We start from the raw sequence: 24743 nt of genomic DNA, 5'->3' as shown, positions 1-24743 counted from the left end.
TATCAAATCAATTATTCTGTTTTGAAAGGCATCAGTGGATGGTTGTCGGGATGCACAAATCTAAACAAGAAGAGAGTGAGTCTGTCGGACACACACTCAATCTACTTTGTTGATGGTGAGAAGGCTTTGGGAAGTAATGGGGTTGTAGCAAGAATGGCTGGAGTTTATGGTCAATATTGGTCACCAAAATGTTTAAAATAGGGCATTTGACAATGGTAATTGACTTGTCACACAACTCAAAAAGCTCAAGAATTATTTCTACTAGAGAAGCCTCCTTTACTGGCCATTCATCAGCTCAAAACTTTCACTCCCTCCATCACAAGTTAATCGTGGCTGTGGTAAGTTCTATTTACAAAATGTAATGCAGAGACTCGAATAGGCTTCATTGACAGAACCTTCTCAAGCACATGACCTGTACCACCAAGAAGGTCAAGGACCTCTCAAAGTCTTGCGCCATCGTGCATGTCCCCTATCCATCCTTCATTACCATAGCACCTGATCCTGCAACCCAACAGCACTGTGAGATTCTTCCATCACACTGTTTCTAGTGGTTCACTGCCATGTGCAAGAGGACAGTTAGGGAGAGATAATAATTGCACTTTCGTGGCAGCACATACCTGCACAGAGGGGGCAACACTCCCCAGTCACGTGGATAACATTCTTGCATGGAGTGACGCAATGGATTTCTGAGCAGGTTGTGACTGCGTCTATACACATACAAGTCAGGCAGGGAACTGAGGGATCAAACCAAGTTTCTCCTTCCTGGTGTTCCTTCCCAAGGTACATACATCCTTGAATTGATGATAAAGAAGGTTAATTAACATCAAAGGGAGAGACCAAACAATCAGTGACTGTTGGGCATTATGCTGGAATATCATTGTATCCTGCACACCATCTTCCACAGCCGAACTGGTGGAGGGCAGCTGCTATCTCAAACAGGGCAGCTTCATAACCTCCAGGGCAGACTTGTGGCCAGTAATTACAGGAAGAAAGATCAGTTTGTGACCCTTGTGATCCATCTCTAATTGTCATGAGAGATGAGATCTTTTCCCAAGCCTTTAATATTTTCCCTGACAAGTATTCTCCATTTTAGTTATATGCTCCAACACACCACATGAACTGGATCCCTTATTCTTGTAACTCCTCCAGACCCATTCTCTCTTTTCTGTTTAGCTCTGCCTTCAGCACCATGGCCAAGTTATGCCTGACCACTGGAAACATCACTTACACCCTTTCAGACCATAGGACCAAGAGATATAGGAGCAGGAGTAGGCCATTCAGCCCATCAAGTCTGCTCTGCCATTCATGGGCTGATCCAACTCTTCCAGTCATCGCCACTCCCCTGCTTTCACCCCATTCCCTTTGATGCCCTGGCTAATCAAGAACTTATCTATCTCTGCCTTAAATACATCCAATGACTTGCCCTCCACAGCCACACGAGGCAACAAATTCCATAGATATACCACCCTTTGACTAAAGCAATTTCTCCGCATCTCAGTTCTAAACTGATGTCCTTCAATCCTGATTCCATGCTCTCTTGTCTTAGAATCCCCTACCATGGGAAATAACTTTGCCGTATCTGTTCAGGCCTTTTAACATTCAGAATGTTTCTATGAGATACCCATTCATTCTCCTGAACTCCAGGGAATACAGCCCAAGAGCTGCCAGACATTCCTCATATGGTAACCCTTTCATTCCTGGAATCATTCTCATGAACATTCTCTGAAACCTCTCCAATGTCAGTATATCCTTTCTAAAATAAGGAGCCCAAGACTGCACACAATACTCCAAGTGTGGTCTCAAGGGTGCCTTATAGAGCCTCAACATCACACATCTTGGCATACTGTCCAAGATGTTTATCTTACCTCTTGAGAACTCTCCATCGTCAGGTCAACCACACTGGGACAACTCCAGTTATATTCCACTTACCACCCAGACCCTGCATCTGCAGTTTCCACCCATGCTTAACTGGGCCAGATGCAGAAATCCAATTGAGCTAACCCGCTGCATCAGGGAGGTGTGAGGGGAGGCTACACAGGATGGTGTCCTCACATGATTGCTGAAACCCACCCTATCATGCCCCAAGCCTGTGACAGGAGAGGAGGAAGTGGGCACAGCTCACCATCCATGGGGGCTGTTGTGAATTTGCAACTGTTCTAACATATCTCTGGTGTTAAGATGACTTTAAATTGTGTAAAATAATAATAAAAACTTGAAAATAAAAATAAATAACCTATCTCACCAAGCAAGCCCACCAAGCGGCTTGGATGAAGAGCAAGTGATGCTCAGGGCACCAGGAGAGAGGCGAACAGTGGGAGTGGTGAGGACCTCATATGGGGATCACTTTACACTCTCTCTAGTAAGGATCTCCTCTAATCACTGGATGGTAGAGATATGGAGGACTATGATCTAGTGCAGATTGATGGGACTAGGCAGTTTAAATGGTTCAGCATGGACTAGATAGGCCGAAGGCCCTCTTTCTGTGCTGAACTTCTCTATGACTCTATTACCCTTTTTTGTCCTAACCTACTGGCTGGGAATCCACTGTCAAATTACTGTGGTCACTGATCCTGCAGCTGATCTACCTGCCTGGGAGTTGCTGAGGGGACTATGCTGGTGTAACGCTTGGGAATTCTGTTGTGAATGGACTCTGCCATTGCATTTCATGAGGGAACCGGGTGACAGATGCATCAATGTCAGCCCGTTCTAGGCTATAAGTCGGTCCACGAGGCTGGGGGTGACATACTTGGCAGCGATGGATCCCTCTGTTACACCCTGAATTAACCAATTGACTGGTCTGATTTCAGTGATTTCATGCTTCTCCCCAATCACAGTGCTTTGCACAACTTATGGTCCAGTCACATTTCCCCTGTGGTCTCAAGTCACTGTAATTAGACCAGGAAGGTTGTGTGGTCAATGGTTGAATGAGGCTGTGGTAACAAAATTGGATCCAATGACTTTGGGGGAGGGGAAGAAAGGTCACAGATGGAATTAAGAAAGGATCGCTGGACAGTGATCAGCAAGAACCCGTTAGATTTTTCTCCCTGTGCAAAGATACTGAGATGAAGGAAGAGGGGTACCTCAGTCTTTGCCAAAGCTGAAATCAACAGTCGATGTGCCCCTGTATCTATTAAGAGCAGGGTTGGGGAGGGGAGGTGAGGGGGATGGAGGGGTTGGAGTTTGAAGAGAATGGAAAAGAGATGCAGGAAGTGAGAGAGAGAGGGGTGGTGAAGGAGGAAGGGAGAGCAAAGGAGGGAAATGGGGAGAGAGAGGTAGGGAGAGGTGAGGAGTGGGGGTGGAGGAACAGAATCTTACCTCGGCACTGTGGGCAGCAAGATCCCGCAGGTGTAACCTGTTGCCCACAGTTAAGTGTTGGGCACTCAGTGGTCAAACAGTGAACATCACCACCCTGCAACAGAGGGATTAAACATCACAATGTGAGCCTTCAACCCAACCATCCATACTCAGATCCCCATAATCAAACCAGCACTTCTGGTGTAATGTGGTGGGACAACATGAGGAGCCACTGAGAGTGCACATGACTTCCGTTCCAGGGTCTTCAGCAAGTCAGTCTGGCCAGTTTGACAAAGGGAAGTTATCACAGGAGTCTCTTGCTCATACTGGGAGAAAACTCACAGCTTCAGCACCATAGACCCAGCCTGGGAAATGGGAGAACAGGACTGTAGTTCCACCGTCCATGCACCTGGTATACACAGGAGGTGTCGGGGGTGGTTACTTCCGGGCTGGTGAGACCACATTCGCACTCTCTACTCAAATTTACCTCACTTTCCATCTGTGATCCTGCCAGATTCACAGACTGGCAAGGAAATTTATTGTCAGAATTCTTTCCGAGTTCCTTCTCTTTGGAAAGGAAAGGGAGATCTGAATTTCAAAGCTAGGTGCAGGAAACCAGCACTCCGCAATAGATTGGGTTTAAGGAGATTGGTGGAGATCCTCACTAAAGAGAGGGTAAAATGGTTTCCATATGAGGTCCTCACCACATCCACTGCTCACCTGTCTCCTGGTGACCACCCTTGCTCCTCATCCAAGCAGCATGGTGGGCTGGCTTTGCTGCCTGCCCAATGTAGGTGAATGGGGTCTGTGGGTCACACCAGAGAACTTCCAACCATGACTCAGAGCAGAGGATCCATTTCTATGGAGAGAACATTACCTACAGAGCAACCGAGAGGGTGGCACGGTAGCGTAGCAGTGAGAGTAACGCTTCATGGCATCCAGCTGTGAGAAAGGAATTCAATTCTTGCCACTGTCTGGAAGGAGTTGGTACCTTTTCCCCATGACTGCATGGGCTTCTCCCAGGTTGCTCTGGTTATCTCCCACGCTGCAAAGATGTACAGTTAGGATTAGTAAGTTGTGGGTATGCTACATTGGTGCCAAAAACATGGCAACACTTAGGGGCTGCCCAGCACGATCCTTGCTGACTTGAATTGACACAAATGCTGCATCTCACCATATGCTTCAATGTTTTGATGTACAGGTGAGAAACAAAGCTAATCTTTAACCTTTGATTTAAATTAGCCCTTACGCTGCATGAACAGTCTCTGCAGGGGTCCGGTTTGAAAGATTCCCCGTCTCTGTAGATGTTGTCTTCAAAGTAGCAGTCGTGACAAACTGGGCAACACTGGCCAGGAATGTGTGTGGGGTACCGGCACATGACCTCACATTCTGGCTCCAAGCAGGTCACCTTGCCTCGCTACAGGGAAAAAAATGCACCGAGTGAGAGGGTGGAGGAGTGAGAGACAGAGACTGGAATATAGTGAGAGGGACCAAGACAGAGCACATGGGAAAGAGAGGGGCACAGAACATCGTGACAGGAGAGATTATAAGTGAAAGAGAACACGAGCAGACCACAGAATGTCCGTGATACAAACCATGCAATGAGGGAGAGGGAGATAGAAAATTTGAGCGGATATAAGCGAGAAAGGGCACGATATATCGACGCAGCTACAAAGAAGGCATGACAGGGGTTATATTTCATAACAGTTTGATCAGATTTGCTACGTCACCTAAGACACACAAATTTCTACAGATGTACTGTGGAGAGCATTTTAACTGGCTGCATGGGGGTGGGGTGTGACTACTGCACAGGATTGAAGTAAGCTACAGAGAGTTGTAAACTTAGCCAGCTTCATCATGGGCACTAGCCTCCGTAATATCCAGGGCATCTTCAAGGAGTGATGCCTCAGAAAGGTGGCATTCATCATTAAGGACCCCCACCACCCAGGTTATGCCCTGTTCTTATTGTCACCATCAGGAAGGAGGTATAAGAGCCTGAAGGCACACACTCAATGATTCAGTAACAACTTCTTCCCCTCTGCCACCCGATTTTAAAATGGACATTGAACCCATGAACACTATCTCACTACTTTTTTAAAATTTCTATTTTACACTACTAATTTAATTCAACAATTTTATATATTTATATTTACTGTAATTCACAGCTTTTTTTCCCTATTATTACATACTGCATTGTAATGCTACCACAAAGTCAAAAAAATTCATGACATATGCGGGTGATATTAAACCTGATTCTGATTCTGATAGTGGAGGGCAGACATTGGCAGATGTTCTGCGTGAGACAGGCTGGCATTATCTGGGATTGAACCCTCCAAATCTCTGCTGGGTACATAAGGTGGTGATAGCTCTGCTAAATGCTTGAGTACATCATCATGATCTCCACATTGTTGCATGTTATTCCAGTACGATGTCCAGCTGGGAAGTCTCAAAGGCCACATATAACAATAGAGAATTCTTGCTCTGTTATAGAACGTATTGCCAAATATTCCTCTCTATTTTTTATTGAGCTCTTTGAGGATGCAAGTGGCAGGAAAGAGAAAGGGACGTGCTGCATTTGGATTTCAGAAGGGTTTCAATGATGTCTTACACAGAGGGTTGGTCACGAAAGGTAGGGCATATGGATTTGAGGGCAATGTACTGGCTTAGAATGAAAACCGGTTATTAAACAAAAGTGAAAAATGGGAATAAACATTCTTCTCAGGCTGACAGGACATGGAGCTCGAGCCCCATCTACATCAATGACTTGGCTTTTAAAATACAAGCTCAGTTAGCTGTACTTTTGGAACAGGCAGTCACCAGTATCTTACCATTCAGTGGGAGTAACTGGGCTAAAACTGGTCACTGTCACAGGGGTGCTTGGGCCAATATCAGGACACCTACAAGGGCGTGTCTAAGCTGGGAGTTCCCAACCTGGGCTAAATGGTATTAGTCCTTTGCATAATAATGGCTGGGAACCCCTGGTCTAAGCAATGTCCACTCAGCAGGGAGAGAGCATCTGCGTGATGCCGGGTCAGTAGTGAGGGTGTCTGGGAGGACGCTGGGGCAGCACTCAGAGAATGCCCAGGACACCATCAGGGCAGCACTGAGGGAATCTCTGGGTGAAAGTCAGGGAGTTCCAAGGAATTGCTTGCCTCTATACATTGCTTACATCTTTCTTCTTGCCTCCTGGGTAATGCTGATTTCCAACACATTACCTGGTACTAGATTTCATTTCCCTCATACTATGATGTTAAATGTAACTGATGATGTAAAAACACAAGTTAACCCCCAACTAACCAACACTTCCCATTCCCCAAGGATGCTGGACAAAGTGTGTACTGTATTACGGGAATCATGGATACGAGGATAGCGTAGGATTATGTTGAGGCGACAATGAGCTGAGACCTTGATGAATGGAGCAGCAGGTCTGAAGGGCCAGATGGCCTAATTCTGCTTCTAGTTCTTTCATTTGTCGATGTGGAAACCTTAGAAAGGGTACAGAGGAGATTTACAAGGATGTTGCCTGGACTGGGGAGTATGCCTTATGAGAATAGGTTGAGTGAACTCGGCCTTTTCTCCTGGGGGCGATGGAGGATGAGAGGTGACCTGATAGAGACGTATAAGATGATGAGACTCATTGATCATGTGGATAGTTACAGGCTTTTCTCCAGGGCTGAAAAGGCTAGCACGAGAGGGCACAGTTTCAAGGTGCTTGGAAGTAGATACAGAGGAGATGTCAAGGGTAAGTATTTTTTACACAGAGAGTGGTGAATGTGTAGAATGGGCTGCCAGCGACGTTGGTGGAGGCAGATAAGATAGGGTCATTTAAGAGACTCCTGGGATAGATACATGCAGCTCAGAAAAATAGAGGGTGACGTGTAACCCTAGGTATTTTCTCAGGTAAGGACGTGTTCGGCTTTCTGGGCTGAAGGGCCTGTAGGTTTTCTATGCTTCTATGCGTTTGCAAAGAGAGTTTATAAGTCACAGCCACATATGTTCATTAAGCAAACAGAGAATCTACCAGTTCAAATCAATTTAATAAATATAGAAAAATTGTTGTTTGTAATCTTGCGACCATTTGTACATGTCATCGTTTAGCTCCAGCTACCTCATCTATCCTGTAGAGTGTTTGCCTCCATCTGCACTGCACTGGAGAATGTTCTGACTCAAAATCAGGTGCTGGCATTGGATGTGTTGCGTCTTACTGACTTAGCAACTTTAACTAAGAGTGAGAGTCCAAAGTGATCATCCCTACCTTCTTGGGCATTCTGTGTCCCACTGAGACTCCCTTGTTGTTGTTAATAACCAGCTGATCCTAAGGACCTACTACTTTGATTGACATCAATAGGCTACTCACTGTACACACACACTTGTAGCAGGGGTTTGTGGTTGAAACCCAATGTGATCCTTCCGCATAATTCTTTCCTTGGTGAATACAGACTGTGGAAAAACAAAGCACACAATTGATCACATCTCACTCATCATATCTTCTTCTTTGGAGCTAAACCCCCTATTATACATATTTACAAAGAAACCCATGTTATTAGCAAGATATTAGAACTCCCACACTCCCAACCACCACTACTTTACCATTTTCTGCTGGCCACCTTATGTGCAGACATTCCTGTGCCTAGTCCCTTTATGGACATACAGTCGATCTGTGTGCATAAGCTATCGAAGTACTTATATTTATTGTGTTTTTTAAAATTATTATCATGCTTGTCATCTTATCGTGGTTATTTTCTGCTGCACCTGATCCAGAGTAACAATTATTTTGTTCTCCTTTACACTTGTGCACTGGAAGTGACATATAACTATCTTCAATCTTCTTTGATATCTCTCCAAGGTCAGATTGAATAGTCTACAACAAACATGGACAGACTTCACAACAACTGAACTGCCTTTACGCTTGACTTTCTGACCAAACAATCTGAATTTACAACCAATGTTTTTTTTTCTCTATTCTCCTTAAGCATGGGACATACCTGGACACTCTTGACAGCACTGGTTTGGTTTAGTAATCGGCTCCAAACAGGTTACTGGAGGGCACACAACCTCCAAACACAACACATTCCCATTGAGACAGTTGCAGCGTTTACAGGGGTCCGATGGAGGGGAGAAGGTTTTCAGGTTTTTGTACTCCAAGCCCTCAAACAAACAGTGATTGCAGACGGGACAGCAGGCAGTACTGGGGACTGGATAGGTGCACTGCATGGGACAAGGCTTTTGCCGGCAGGTCACCACCTCAGCCTGAGGACGGAAAAACGAATAAGAGAACTAAATAGCAAACTGGAGCACGGCAGCTGGCCCAATAACCCCACTCTTCAGCTAATCCCCTCATGCATCATCTCTGCCTACACTTCTTGCTGGCTTGGTAAAGCAGCTAACACAATCAAAGACACCACCCACCTTGGACATTCTTGCCTCACCCTCTCTTATTGGACAGAAGGATCTATCCCTTTAGACCAGGGGTTCCCAACATGGGGCCCACAGACCCCTCTGTTCATGGTAATGCGCTTTGGCATTAAAAAGGTTGGGAACCCCTAGTTTAGACCAAATGACATAAGAGCAGAATCAGGCCGTTCAGCCCACGGAAGCTGCTCTGCCATTCCACCATGGTTGATTTGTTATCCTCTCAACCCCATCCTACTTCCTTCTCCCCATAACCTTTGACCCCTGACAAAGACCTTTAAGATGGTCTCTCCAACTCTTAGTAGTCCTTCCATACTTAAGCTTGCAAGCACTCCCTTCCCACAGCCATTTATCACTGTTCTTTCACAGCCTGCGATGCACCAGTGTGAGAAAGAGAGCTTGGACCTCCAACATTTATCATCTTTTTAAATGATGTCATTGAAGGAACGGAGAACAAGATGTACCGAGGTTTGGTGACAACATATAACTCCTTAGTTCAGAAGCTGTTGAGATAGTCAGTGATTGGGCAGGATGTTGCTGATGGAATATTATATGGGGAATGATTGTATTGTAGCGCCTCATTTCCTAGCGTATCCGAACCGACTCACAATTAGATAGCCTACGGGGGTTTGCGAGCACAGAGCTTTGGAGCCTCTTCGCCATGGGGGGCCGGTTGACAGAGGCTTAAAAGTGAGGCTGAAGTTTTCGAATAAAGTTTTTCCTTCGACTGCAGTTACCGACTCCGTGTCGTAATTTTAGCGCTGCTTGTAGCACACCGCTACAATTGGTGACCCCGACGGTCCAAACGATTTTTGGACCAGAAATGACCGACGCCGCCTCTGTTCATGCGGTTTCGTTGAAACTGCCGGGTTTCTGGACACAGCGCCCGGACCTATGGTTCCAGCAAGCCGAAGCCCAATTCCACGTTCGCCGGATCACCTCAGAAGACACCCGCTACTACTACGTGGTGGGCTCCCTCGACCAGGACACAGCTGCCCAGGTCGCGGAGTTCGTACAGTCGCCCCCGGCAGACGGCAAGTACACGGAATTCAAAGCCCTGCTCCTCAGGACTTTCGGACTCTCACGGCACGAGTGGGCTGCCCGTTTACTGCACCTGGATGGCTTGGGCGACAGACCTCCATCGGTTTTAATGAATGAGATGTTGTCTCTGGCCGAGGGACACACAGGCCTCATGTTTGAGCAGGCGTTCCTGGAGCAGCTGCCCGAGGACATACGCCTGCTGCTGTCCGACGCGGATTTCAGTGACCCCCGGAAGGTGGCAGCCCGGGCGGACTTGCTGTGGAACGCCAAAAAGGTGAGCGGGGCGTCCATCGCACAGATCTCCCAGCCACGCTCCCGGCAGCAAACCAGTCCAGGCCCGGCCGCAGAGCCCACTAACCCCCGGCCCAATGACCACTGGTGCTTCTACCACCAGCAGTGGGGCGCAGAAGCCCGCCGTTGCCGCCCGCCCTGCAAGTTCCCGGGAAACGCCAGGGCCAGCCGCCGCTGATGGCTACGGCGGCTGGCCATCGGGATAGCCTCCTGTATGTGTGGGATAGAAGGTCGGGACGCCGGTTTTTGGTCGATACTGGGGCTGAGATCAGCGTTTTACCTCCGACGAGTTACGACACCCGCAGCAGGGCACCGGGTCCCCCCCTGAGGGCCGTGAATGGCAGCGCAGTACGGACCTATGGCACCCGTCAGGTGCAGCTACTGTTCGGCCCCAGCCAGTTCACGTGGGACTTCACACTGGCCGCCGTAGCCCAACCGCTTCTGGGTGCGGATTTTTTGCGAGCTCACAGCCTGCTGGTTGACCTGCCCAGGAAGAGACTGGTACACGCCGAGACCTTTCAGACGTTCTCCCTGGGCGCGGCCCAGTTGCCAGCCCCTCACCTCGGCTCCATCACGCTGTCCGACAACGATTTCACCAGGGTCCTGGCGGAGTTCCCATCGGTTCTGGCACCGCAGTTCACAGCAGCCATGCCCAGGCACGGCGTACAGCACCACATCCCGACACAGGGACCACCCCTCCATGCCCGTGCTCGGCGGCTTCCCCCGGACAAGCTCCGACTGGCGAAGGAGGAGTTCCAGAGAATGGAGGAATTGGGGATCATCCGGCGGTCCGACAGCCCCTGGGCTTCCCCCCTGCACATGGTGCCCAAAGCGACGGGGGGCTGGAGACCGTGCGGCGACTACCGCAGGCTGAACGAGGCTACCACACCGGACCGCTACCCTGTGCCGCACATTCAGGACTTTGCGGCAAACCTGCACGGCGCCCGGATCTTCTCCAAGGTCGACCTTGTCCGAGGGTACCATCAAATCCCGATGCATCCTGACGACGTCCCCAAAACGGCTCTCATCACCCCGTTTGGCCTCTTCGAGTTCCTCCGCATGCCGTTCGGCCTGAAGAATGCCGCACAGACGTTCCAGCGGTTAATGGACGCGGTGGGACGGGACCTGGACTTCGCGTTCATCTATTTGGATGACATCCTCGTAGCCAGCGGCAGTCGTCAGGAGCATCTGTCCCACCTCCGTCAACTCTGCGCCCGACTGAGTGAGTACGGTCTTACAATCAACCCTGCCAAATGCCAGTTCGGACTTGATACCATTGACTTCCTGGGCCACAGGATTACTAAAGACGGGGCAACCCCTCTGCCCGCTAAGGTAGATGCGGTCCGCCACTTCCCCCGACCCACCACGATCAAAGGCCTTCAGGAATTCGTAGGTATGGTCAATTTCTACCGCCGCTTCCTCCCTTCAGCTGCCCGGATCATGCGCCCCCTGTTCGCCCTGATGTCGGGTCCGAGCAAGAACATTACCTGGGACGAGGAGTCCGCCGCCGCTTTCGTTCAAACGAAGGAAGCTTTGGCTGACGCCGCAATGCTAGTACATCCCAGAATGGACACCCCTACCGCCCTCACAGTGGACGCATCAAACACGGCAGTCGGTGGGGTGCTGGAGCAGCTCATCGCAGGTCGCTGGCAACCCCTGGCGTTTTTCAGCAAACACCTGCGGCCACCCGAGCTCAAGTACAGTGCTTTCGACCGGGAACTGTTGGCGCTCTACCTGGCAATCCGGCATTTCAGGTACTTCCTAGAAGGTCGGCCCTTCACCGCGTTCACGGACCACAAACCGCTTACCTTTGCGTTTACGAAAGCATCCGACCCCTGGTCATCCCGCCAGCAACGCCACCTGTCCTACATCTCTGAATACACAACGGATGTCCGGCACGTCTCGGGTAAGGACAATGTCGTGGCGGATGCGCTCTCTCGCCCTACCGTTCATGCCCTTTCCCAAGGGGTAGACTTTGAGGCACTGGCAGAGGCACAGCAGGTAGATGAGGAGATTCCGAGTTACAGGACTGCAGTCTCTGGTTTGCAGCTCCAGGACTTCCCCGTGGGCCCAGGTGAGAGGACCCTACTCTGTGACGTCGCCACCGGCCAGCCCCGTCCGGTCGTCCCCGCAGCCTGGCGGCGACGTGTTTTCGACTCCATTCATAACTTGGCGCATCCCTCCATCCGGACAACTGTCCGGCTGGTTTCCAGCAGGTTCGTTTGGCACGGTCTCCGCAAACAGGTCAGTGAATGGGCCAGAACGTGCATGCACTGCCAGACGGCCAAGGTTCAGCAGCACACCAAAGCCCCACCGCAGCAGTTCCATCCCGCCCACCGGCGTTTCGACCACATTCATGTGGATATCGTGGGCCCCCTGCCAGTGTCGCGCGGAGCGCGTTACCTCCTGACTATCGTGGACCGGTTCACAAGATGGCCAGAGGCGGTCCCGCTCACCGACACCACCTCCGAATCTTGCGCCCGAGCCCTGCTCGCCACCTGGATATCCCGCTTTGGTGTACCAGCCCACATTACCTCCGACAGAGGCGCCCAGTTCACCTCCAGCCTGTGGTCAGCTATGGCCAGCCTTTTGGGGACTCAGCTGCACCACACCACTGCCTACCACCCACAGTCGAACGGGCTAGTGGAGCGTTTCCACCGTCACCTGAAGTCGGCCCTCATGGCCCGCCTGCGAGGAGCCAACTGGGCGGACGAGCTTCCCTGGGTCCTTCTCGGCATCCGCACAGCGCCCAAGGACGACCTGCACGCCTCGTCGGCCGAGTTGGTATACGGCGCGCCCCTGGCCGTCCCCGGGGAGTTCCTACCAGCCCCGAGGGGGCAAGAGGAAGAACCCGCTGCAGTCCTGGGCAGACTTCGCGAGAGGCTCGGTAACCTGGCCCCCATACCCACTTCACAGCATGGGCGGCACCCGACCTGCGTACCCAAAGACCTACGGAACTGTAAGTTTGTGTTTGTACGACGGGGCGGGCATCGGCCACCACTGCAGCGGCCATACGAGGGGCCGTTTACGGTGCTCCGGAACAACGGGTCCACGTTCGTGCTGGACGTTGGGGGGAAGGAGGAGGTTTTCACGGTGGACCGCCTCAAGCCGGCCCATGTGGACCTGGCGCAACCGGCCGAGTTTCCGGCGCCTCGGCGCAGAGGCCGACCTCCCAAGCAGGTTCTGGCCCAGGCTGTGGACATTGGGGGGTGTATCGCCGGTTCTGGGGGGGGGGGGGTTATGTAGCGCCTCATTTCCTAGCGTATCCGAACCGACTCACAATTAGATAGCCTACGGGGTTTGCGAGCACAGAGCTTTGGAGCCTCTTCGCCATGGGGGGCCGGTTGACAGAGGCTTAAAAGTGAGGCTGAAGTTTTCGAATAAAGTTTTTCCTTCGACTGCAGTTACCGACTCCGTGTCGTAATTTTAGCGCTGCTTGTAGCACACCGCTACAGTATCTGCTTATAGAGCTGAGAAGCCACTTTCAGGATGGAATATTCTCTGGAGTTTAGACGACCAAGAGGAGAGCTCAGCTGAACACGTAACATACCTAAAGGACTTGGATGACAAGAGACTATTCCCTAGGGAAGCCTCTAACTGGAGGCTGCAGTTTCAACTTAAAGGGTCAGTAGTTGAGGACTAAGGGGAATATTCTTTAATAAAATGCTATGAATCTTTGGACTTTTCTATTTCAGAAGCCATGTGTGCTTCGTTGAAAAGTTTCTTAACAGTGCAACCAATAGATCATGTGCCGGGAAGGGAATAAAAGTGAAGATGTGGAGATAATGTAGAAGTTGAGTCACAGACTTTCTTTGGATGATGGGCCTTGAGGCACATTTCTTTCATTGTAGTCTTACTGCATCAGTCACCATTTCCCATTCCATTCCTGTGCATTCTATAACACCAATTTCCTCCCACAACCCACGTACACCTCAGATGGGAAAGGAAGGTTAAGGGATGAGGACTTACCAGGCAAGTGCACTCTGAGCACTTCTCTGTGGGCGAGTTGAAGGTGACTCCACTCTCGTACACCTGACCCAGGTAGTGGCAGATCCCAGTACACTGTGGGCAGCATTCACCGCGAGGAGTCACTGGGTTCTGACATGTGATGGATGGGCAGGGAACAGACCCACAGGTAACTGCTCCATTCTGGAATAAAGCACCGTACTGCCATAAACATGCTGAGCATTATTAACAGAGAAGCAAACACCGGAAAGTAAGAAGCTGGCTGTAGGGTCTCTTGTCTACAATAAGAACTAAAGACAGCTGTGCTAAAGGGCACAAATTACACCGTGGATGCTGTAATCTGAAACAGAAACAGCATTGCTGCAAGGTGCTAGCCAGCCAGGCTTAGGACAGCTATTTCAAACAGTAACATAAAAAAAAAAGTTCCTCCTTGTTTGGCCCGTCGGGTGGCAACCTAGCCATTTCTTTCGTGGTTGTCTGGTTCACGGGTCCGAGTTGCTAACTTGATGCTCAATTGAGCATGGATGGAAGGTGTGCAAGGACCCACTCAGATTGAACTTGCTCTGAGGTCCAGTGCGGATGCCACTACACTGGCAGCCAAACAGACATTTCCAACAGTCCATGCCATTAATTCAGGGGTAACCTATTGATCTGCGATTCAAGGGGACCATCCCTTGGGTATTAGACTGAGCTGGGGCAGGTGAAGGGACAGAGGCTTCTGAGAAACTCATCCTCAAGTATCTACACTTGTTACTCACTCAGATCAACCATAAACTTTACAAGCCTGGAAGGAGAATGGTCACAAGAAGGATGTCATTTCTGCATCCTGTTTCTATTGCATCTGCTCTGATAATGACACCCTACATAGCAGTATCCCATTGTCTTTGACCAGGGATTATTCAGAAGGCTTCTATGATCCCATTTCACTTTCCATACTTCTCCTCTCACTGCTTATCTTCATTCCCAGTTGTGTTCCCCTTATACTTCCTCTGTTTTGGAAGGTTTAGGTGGCTATATCCACCACCTAAAACTAAGCATACCCCTTTTTCCCCTTCCAAAGGGACAGGTCCCACCCCAACAACCCGGTCAACTCTACAATCATCTATAACATTCCCATCCTTTCTCATGACATTTACCAATCATATCCAGGAGATACAACCTCCCCCCCCACCCCCAGTTTACTTCCTACCATCCTGTCATCCAAGGTCACAAGCTCAAAATTCAACTTTTGCTGTTGAATTTGCTGTTTAGGATGCTATCTTCTTTATGTCAGAGATCAGTTATAGATCATGCTACTTTTTTACTGAATACATCTTTCAATATAAATTTGAGCTTTAGATATTTAAATGAATCTATCTGATTTCCATTCTAAACTCTCCATTCTCAATCTGTTACCCTGCTTCATTGCAGTTCAACATAATCTTTTGACTTAGCACAGAATAGCACTTTGTTCCAAAACTTTTACAATTGTAGAGCATAACTAGCTGCTCTCATCCTTTCCTCAACAGCTCTATTTAAATATTCTACTTCCATTTACACAACCTGAGCACACATTTAGTTTGAGTCCTGCTTGAATCATGAGCTGCCATTTATCATTAATCATTTAATCTCATCTTCTGAATTCCCCCCCCCCCCCATTGAGATGTTGCTCGACTGAAAGATTTTGAAGCAGTTTCTGTTTTACTTATAACAGAATAGAAAGTGAATATGAGAAAGGAATCCTGTCTCCTGTCACACATTTCAGTCTGGTTTATTGTGGTCAAGTGTGCCAGATGCAAAAATAATGTATAAGTTGGAAAAAAAATTACTTTTCTGATAATATTTGTGATGAAACTTCTTCGATTTGAAATGTTAAGTCTGTTTCCACAGATGCTGCCTGACCGGCTGAGTGTTCTCAGCATTTCCTGTTTCTGCCCAGATATTGTATTTCCCCAGCTAGTCAGAGTAATTGCATGGAAGTCGCAAACAAAACAGATTGAGGGTTGGCTGGTCCCACTGCGCACAACCACACAGTGTTACTATTCCTTACCACACAGTTGCAGCGGTTACACTTGTTGTTTGGGTCTGGGAACGTTTCACCATTTTTACAATCTCTCTCTTTGTACCAACAGCCCTCACACACTGGACAGCCGCAGTGATTGATTGCAGGGTGGGGACACAGCACTTCCCTGCACTGTTTCGTGTCACAGATCACTTGTCCTTTCTAAAGCAAGGAGACAAAATAAAGATTATTGTACTGTTCTCTGACCAACCTATTACTTAATGCAGAGCACACTTCAGCCACCAAAGCACTCACTGCCTATCCAACCACTGCTGTCGTATCAGCCCAAACATCACAGTGCACAGTCAAACAGATTACCAATACCCCACTCAAATACAGCTCTAACAGTCCACTCAACCATGATGCAGTATAACTGTAATAATCTGGTATCCTATCGTTTAGAATCCCTATGATTCAGTGTCTCTCACCCATCTTGTGTCCTGCTTTTCCTTTAATTTTACCATGCTCTTTTTAACTTCATGGACACTTCTAACTTTACGGACACTAGGGACTTGTATCCACACTTCCTTTAACTTAATGAGGGCTCTGGTTTGACATTCCTTTTAGGATCTATTCTTCTCTTCAAAGTGAGAAAAGCCATGTTTTACATTCGGCTGGGAGAAGAGACGAAGTTTCTTTTTAACATCTCTTTCTCAAGCTTCTTTTAAACTCATTAGACCCTCATTCTTCCACTACTTTTATAATTATTGGGTTCGCTGGAAAAAAAATAGTATACAACTTTGTAATGTCTTAAAACAAAGAGCAAGCTGAAAATGTGTTGGGGCATGAATAGAAGTAAAATACAACAATCCAAAATAATCTACTAGATCAGTCCCATGGATACCAAGTACTTACTTGGGCACAGTGCCAAATGCCCTTTTGGCAACTTTTCTAGTGATCATTTTGAACATGTTATGAACAACTCAGTCAAATGTGATTCCAATTACAAGTCAATCGAAGTATCAGTTACCCAGCCAATCATGGCACCAACATTCCCATCACTCCTGGTATCAAAAGTCTCGTCAACCATGGTACCAGGTGCACAGATCCACTGTGGTACAGATGAATATAATGGATATGAAGAGCAGAGAACATCTCACTATTGCTCATCCCTCCTCATGAATCTCTGCCAGTTACTGAGATACAATAGAACAGATCATTTTGACTGATCTGGAAGTTCATCTTCAATAGTTCTACGTGCAATGAATTCTTTTTAATCTCTTGTCACTACTATTATATAGGGAACCAACTCAATGAGTTGGCCCTCAATAAAGATCTTACAAATGGAGAGGGTAGAAATACCAAAATCATGCTGTTGGATTTGGGAGATTATATTCTCTTCAGCAAATCATGAATGTGGATTTTTTTTTAACACCTTCCTGTGAGAAGACATAAAGCCTCTGTTTAACATCTTGTCAAAAAGACAGGATGGAATGGCATTCTGTCACTACTGTACCTTGGATATCAGCCCACATTGGTAGGTTGGCCTTTGGTTGTGGCTTAGACAAATTTCTAACTCAAGGACACATGTATTTTCCTCTCAGTCATAATAAGTACTGATTATTCACACATGGTCCAACGATTAATGACATCAATGGCCTTGAATGACTTTACCAGGATAGACATCAGACCAGGAGAATCTTACCCAGCACCGGCACTCCTTACATTTCCCTTTGGGTGCAGGGAATGTCGCTCCTTCTGCATAATCTTCACCATGGAAATGACAACCTAAAAAAAAGACAGAGGAGGAGGCAACTAACAAATATCATCCACTATTGTGTGAACCACAGTAAATTTTGAGAACTATCCCTTGTGAGGTGTCAGAGACCAGTTCCTTCTTCAGAAATGAACAGTAGTTTAATGGCCAGGACAGTCAGGACTGAGATGATAAGCAATATCTTCACTAGGAGGGTATGAATCTTTGGAATTCTCTAGTCCTGGAGGGAAAGGGGAACTCACTCAGACATTGCTTTTGAGCAGAGATCAACATTTTTTCTTCTGGATATTAAAAAAAGTAAATGAATTTGCCAAGATAGACAATCAGATGTGATGTTGTTGTACAGTGGAGCAGGTCTGAGGGGCCAAAGGGCTAATTCCTACTTCATCTGATGAAGCCCTTTGACCTGACTTGTGAACTTTACTTTCCACAGATGCTGTCCAACCTACTGAGTGCTTCCATGATCTTCTGTTTAAATTTATGATTTCCAGCAGTCATTTTAAGTTTGAAGGTAAGGCAATCGGGTTGCAACTGCAGTTCCCACTCACCATCACACTGGGGGCAGTCACAGGGTCCAGCGATGGGATGGGAGCAGGGAGCTGGAGCACACAGCTTCCTCACACATTGCACTGAGCCCATCTGAAACACAGCGTAGAGCAGAGCTTGAACAGACTGAGGGGTTTCCACTTTGCGGCCAGTAGATAAAGATGCAGCGAGAAAAGGGTGGGATTGTGAGGCTGGGGACTGAGGTTAAGGATATGGTGGTAGAAGGTCAACTCTTTCCAACACAGGGAGTGGAGTGAGTGAATATTAATCCTCATCCATCCCATCTCTTCCACATCATGCTTCTAATACTCACCCGGCAGGTACACTGAGAGCACAAGTCACTTGGGTCCGCAAATGTCTGTCCATTGCCAATAGCAACACCAGCATAGTAACAGCCTGCGAATACCAGATTGATTGTGAATAATGCCATCTTCACACAATGGCAGAACTAATCAAAAGTTTACAACAAATTTTACAAGTTTTAAACATTAAAATTAATTGATTCTATTATGGTTATTATTCTATTATGGATTTATTGAGTATGCCCACAAGAAAACGAATCTCTGAGTTGATTATGGTGACATATATACACTTCCATAATAAATTTACTTTGAACTTCGATGACACAAAGAGGCCACTTAGCTCAGATGGTTATGTTAATGTTCTATCTTCCAACCCTAAGTTTTCCTCCCCCATATTGATAAATTGTTCCTCTTCTTACTCTTGTGCTTCATTAGCTTCCCATTGAGTGATGCCAGCTGACCCAGGCATATTCTGGGAATATGGATTCCATATTCTTTTCACTGACAGTGTAAATATGTTTTTCTAATCACCTCGCACCATCATGCTTCCCTATCTCCTCCTCCCTCTAGATGTCAGTACTGGTGTCTCTCAGTCCTGAACCTTAGTACTCTTGTTGATGACTCTTCGTTGCTCTCCTTCCTGGACATTTCTGTGGCTTGTTCAGACTCTCTAAATTGTTCTTCCTCTGGAAATAAGAATGATATTTCTAAGCCCCTTTCCCACTCCCAGTCTGGTACTGCATGTGTACACAGACCCTTTCTCTTGGGAGATACAGACAGAGTACCACAGCACATTAACCAGTCCTCTGGTCCACCTAGTTCGTGCTGACCCATTTTCCTGGCTAGTCCCATCTACTCGCATCCAGACCATGACCCTCTATTCCCTTCTCATCCATGTACCTATCCAAACTTCTCTTAAATGTTGCAATTGAACCTGCATCCACTACTTTGGCTGGCAGCTCGCTCCCCCTCAGGTTCCTTGTAAATACTTCACCAATAGTTGTCTCTCAGCCTCCCTCTTGCAGCTGACAAAGATTTGCCTTGGCCAGTCTCCCTTTGGGCTGACTCTGATAAAGCGGTGTCTTTACCTTCACAGACAGGGCAGCACTGTGTGGGGAGGTTGATGGGATGGCTGCAACTGGGGCTGTAGCACGGTCTCTTCGAGCAGCTGACAAACCCATTCATACATTCACAGCGGGTGCAGGGGTCCAATGGCCCAGGGAACTCCTGGCCGTTCAGATACTCCACCCCCATATAATTACAGCCTGGAAAGTAGAAGGAGGCAAAGTCAGGAGGTACAAGAACACAGGGAGAACTTCCCCTTAGCTGGTGAGCGGAACTTTCCTCCAGAGGACACGAGCAATAATCAAACCCTCATCCAGAAAGTCTGCAGGAAATGCTCCCAAAATAGTCAAAGCCCACAAATTACACTGGACAACAAAGATTTTTCTTCCTGAATACTTGTGGGTGTTTCTTATGGATTTTGGGCAGATGATCATGAAAATCATTATGAAATTTCCCCATCTCACACCAGTTTTGAATAATTCAAATCAGAATAACTGATGCCAAAGGAGGCATTTTTGTTTTGTCCACAAATCATTCAGGTCTTCAATGACAGGCAATTTGAAGAACTTCTGATGGGACTCGAGAAAATCGCAAGGAAAGCATTCAAGGATGTTGTTGAAAATTTTCTTGATGACTATAGAGCACCAAACTAAGTGCAACTGGTTGACAACATGCTTCAAGCAAACAAAACCATGAAGTGCACCGTGTCACTAAAGGTTCATTTTCTGCATTCCCATTTAGACTTCTTCCTTGCAAATCTTGGCATTGTCAGTGATGAACATGGTGAAAGGTTTCACCAGGATATTGTGGTCATGGAGAAATGGTATCAGGGCAACTGATCCATCAATGTTGGCTGATTATTGTTGGACATTTAAATGAGAAGCCTCAGACACCAAGTACAAATGAAAATCATCAACAAAACATTTTTTAGGTTAGTTGAACTGTTCCAAAGTGTCAGCACCATTATACAATTAAGTGCATTATATTCAATAAAAGTTAATTTCTTGTTTCTCCAAATTCCTACGTGAGACAAGTAATCTGAAATTATATTTGTGTCGAGCTTCAAGCAGTCCATCAGAAACATAAAAAAATTCTGAGGAAGCAACACTTTCGAAAGAATTTGTTGTCCAGTATTATAACAAAATACTCTGTGCAGACACTAGCCAATCAGAGTCACTGGTCAGTGCTGGTGCCTTCAAACATAGTTACCTCCTCCCATGCCTCTGTAAAAACCCATTGATAATACCCTCCCATATCATCAGTTAATACACCCTAACACAAAGGCAGAAGGAAATTCGTTGGAAATTTTTCCACAAAAATTATGGAAAACATCCCCAACAAATAATGAACAGTAGGAAAATATTTCCTCATGTTGGCAGGTGCTCCCAAGTCAGTGGAACATCTATCTCCAAGATCAGCCATAAGCCATCCTCTAAAATATTAAGTAGGAAATGACACACTTCCTACACCAATCATAATCAGATGAAAAAACACCAAACACTACAGAAATCCTACCCCAATTCCTCAGGAAACCCTCTCACAATCTGATGGAACCCCCTTTCACCTTGGTCATGCCTTGTTCTCATTGTTAGTATCAGGAAGAAGGTACAGAAGCCTGAAAGCACAAACTCAATAATTTTGGAACAGCTTCTTCCCCTCTGCCATCTGATTTTTGAATGGACATTGTTCTTTCTTTCTCAATCTTTTTTATGAAGTTTTGAATAGATAAACATAACAATGATAATGATCCAAAGATATCGGGATTACATTAATAACAGTTAACGTATACAGAAATGGACTTCGAGTAACATATGTAATCTAAGCCTCCCAATCTCTTAATAACCGAACATGAAAAAGATTCAAAAAAAATGTTATACAGAGAAAAAGTCTCCCTAAACTAAAAAAAAATTAAACAAATCAAAAGCTGGGCTGCCATGTTTCATTGGTTAAAATCATTATTTGTCATTAGCTCCGCTCCTCTATACATGAACAAAAAGTTATTGAGAAGGATTTGGAAAAAGTCAGCTTACATCATATGAAAATGTTGAATATATGGCCTCCAAGTTTCTTCAAATTTAACCGAAGGGTCGATAGTGGCGCTCCTAATTTTTTCTAAGTTTGAACATGTTATAGTTTGGGAAAACCATTGAAATGTAGTAGGGGGATTAGAATTTTTCTTTTTAAATAACTTGGATCTTCTGATTATTAATGTAACAAATGCAATCAAACAGCAAGCTGAAGGGGATTATTGACTAGAGTTCATCACTGGTAATCCAACAATTGCAGTAAAAGGATGAGGTTGTAAATCAATACGCAAAGCTACTGAAATAATATCAAAAATGTCTTTCCAATATTTTTCCAAAAGAGGGCAAGACCAGAACATATGTGTCAAGGAAGCTACCTCAGAATTACATCTGTCACAAACAGGTTTTATATGGCAATAAAAATGAGCTAACTTATCCTTAGACATATGGGCCCTATGAACCACCTTAAGTTGTATCAAAGCGTGTGTAGCACACATTGAAAAAGTGTTAACTAGTTGGAGAATTTTCTCCCATTTCTCTGTAGGTAAAGGTACCTGAAGTTCTCTTTCCCATTCATTCTTAATTTTATCAGATGTACCTAGACGTATTTTCATAATCAGATCATAAATAGTTGCTATTAAACTCTTCTGATAGGGGTTTAAACCTACCATTTTTTCTGTAATTTCAGTTTGCTGTGATACTGGCAAAGTAGGCAAAATAATATTCAAAAAGTTTCTAATCTGTAAATATCTGAAAAAATGTGATCTAGGCAAATTATATTTATTAGACAAAAGACATGAGGCAGTTATCCTTGAATAAATCATGAAAACATGTTATTCTCTTCGTTTTCCATAAAAGAAAAGCTTGATCATTTCTGGATGGTTGGAAGAAAAAAATCAGATATAGTAAGACTTGATAGGATAAATTTATTCAATCCAAAAAATTTACGAAATTGAAACCTATGTTTAGTTATTGCATTAGTCATTTGTTTATTCAGTTTAGTAAGTGCAAAGGGAGGCAAGGCCCCTAAAATAGAAGCCAATGAGAACCCCTGTACAGACTCGCACTCGAGGTTCACCCATCGTGGACATTGTGTCCTGAATGTTAAATATCAAATATTAATTGCCCAATAGAATCTTAGGTTTGGCATTGCCAAACAGCCATCCTTTTATGATTTCTGTAAATATTTCTTACTTAACCTAGGATTTTTATTCTGCCATATATTTGAAGAAATTTTAGAATCAATAATATCAAAAAAGGATTTAGAAATGAAAATTGATACTGCCTGAAATAGATACAGAAATTTACGTGAAATAATCATCTTAAGACCATTAGTTCTACCAGTCACTGATAAGGACAATGGGGACTATTTAGTAAGCAGTTGCTTAACATGATCAATTAAGGGTAAAAAGTTAACTTTAAATAGATCCTTATGTTTCTTAGCAATCTTAACACCCAAATAAGTAATCAGTAACCAGTCTGAATAGTGATTGTCTATAGATTGGAGCTTGCATATTTCACTGGAAAAGCTCACTCTTATTAAGATTCAATTTATAACTAAAAAAACTACTAAACTGAGCAAGTAGTGATATTATTGCAGGGATGGATCTGAATGGACATTGAACCCATGAACACTACTACACTACTTTTTTAATTTCTATTTTTGCACTATTTAATTTAACTAATAAATATTTATACTTTCTGTAATTGACAGCTTTTTTACAATTATTACGTACTGAATTGTACTGCTGCTATAAAATCAACAAATCTCATGACATATGCCAGCGATATTAAACCCAATCCTGATTCTGACAACCTGACAGGATATCCTGCCAATCTCTCCAAAACCAGCAGGAATTCTTTTTGAAACATTTGTGATGATGAGTGGTCAAAGTCTGACCCCTCAACTATAAAATTAACCAATGGATCAGCAATGATTAGAGGTGAACAAAGAGGAATCTGAGCCGGAGTGTGTTCATACCGTCACATGCTTTACAGCAGCGGCCCTGTGTAGGGAAGGGACACTCCAGCACAGGGCAGGGTGGCCTTTCACACAATACGCTGCCCTCTCTGCATTCACAAACATTGCAGCTATCTGATACATCGGCGAATTCTTCTCCATTTGCGTATTCCTTTCCACCTAGCAGACAGCCTGAAGAAAGATGTTTTGGAAAATCATAATTTTGAGCTACCTATTACTCACCCGATATCTCATCCACTGTGTTTATTAGGCCCCAAACCATAAACACAGCCGAACCCCACCAGCCACCCACATGCTTCTATCACCACCTCATTCCAAACATATTCAATTTACCCAATATTCTGGGCCAAGACTCACCTCTCACATCCAGGTTACCAACCACTGGACCACACACACACACACACACACACACACACACACACACACACACACACACACACACACACACACACACACACCCCACCCCCCAGAAAATCCCACCCAAACACACAATACTCAACAATCCCATCCCAACTTAGATTTTTCAGTTCCCAGTCTGCTCATGCCCCCCTCACCCACAGCCCCCCCTACCTCTTGTAAGCACGCCCGCTGCCCAGTATGCCCAATCACTCTCAGATCCTTTACAACTTGCTCCCTACCGTCGCAGGTGCGGCAGCAGTCCTGCAGGATGGAGTGTGAACACTGCAGGGGGGCACACGGCTTCCTCTGACACGTGACTGTCCCGTTATTACACACACAGGAGCGGCATTTGTCCAGCGGCTCATAGAAATGCTGCATGTGTTTATAAAGGAGGCCTGAGTACTGACATTCAGCTGGTGGAGCTGGCCAAAGATAACAGAACGTTAACAGGATAATACGGATATATGACAAGTACACTGTGCAACACTGGTGATCTCTCACTCCAAGATCAACATCAGTAAATTCCACAGACCTGACTGGAACTGGCAAACCCTCAATGCAATGCTAAAATATTCCCCGTCACTCCCCACAACATGGATATATTCCCTGTCACGCCCCCCAACACGGATAATTTCCACATCGTCACTCCCTACAACACAGATAT

General features: G+C 46.0%; 1 protein-coding gene across 2 annotated transcripts in view; it reads right to left on the bottom strand.

Annotated features, from left to right (window-relative positions):
- kcp (kielin cysteine rich BMP regulator) overlaps nt 1-24743 on the bottom strand; it is a 131497-nt gene that overhangs the window by 16888 nt on the left and 89866 nt on the right. For both annotated transcript variants that reach the window (XM_059987118.1, XM_059987119.1), the window contains 13 exons: nt 24319-24501; nt 23681-23851; nt 19699-19875; nt 18622-18704; nt 18311-18401; nt 17691-17773; nt 16034-16207; nt 14008-14187; nt 8280-8544; nt 7652-7734; nt 4544-4711; nt 3316-3409; nt 618-791 (listed from right to left, as the gene is read on the bottom strand). In XM_059987118.1, the coding sequence (XP_059843101.1) occupies nt 618-791; nt 3316-3409; nt 4544-4711; nt 7652-7734; nt 8280-8544; nt 14008-14187; nt 16034-16207; nt 17691-17773; nt 18311-18401; nt 18622-18704; nt 19699-19875; nt 23681-23851; nt 24319-24501 (1926 nt within the window). The remainder of the gene's footprint in view (nt 1-617; nt 792-3315; nt 3410-4543; nt 4712-7651; nt 7735-8279; nt 8545-14007; nt 14188-16033; nt 16208-17690; nt 17774-18310; nt 18402-18621; nt 18705-19698; nt 19876-23680; nt 23852-24318; nt 24502-24743) is intronic.

The sequence above is a fragment of the Hypanus sabinus genome, chromosome 13 (assembly GCF_030144855.1).
Source record: "Hypanus sabinus isolate sHypSab1 chromosome 13, sHypSab1.hap1, whole genome shotgun sequence".
Lineage (NCBI taxonomy): Eukaryota > Metazoa > Chordata > Chondrichthyes > Myliobatiformes > Dasyatidae > Hypanus > Hypanus sabinus.
Note: the sequence above shows the minus strand (reverse complement) of the source record. Positions and strands in the feature narration are given on the sequence as shown.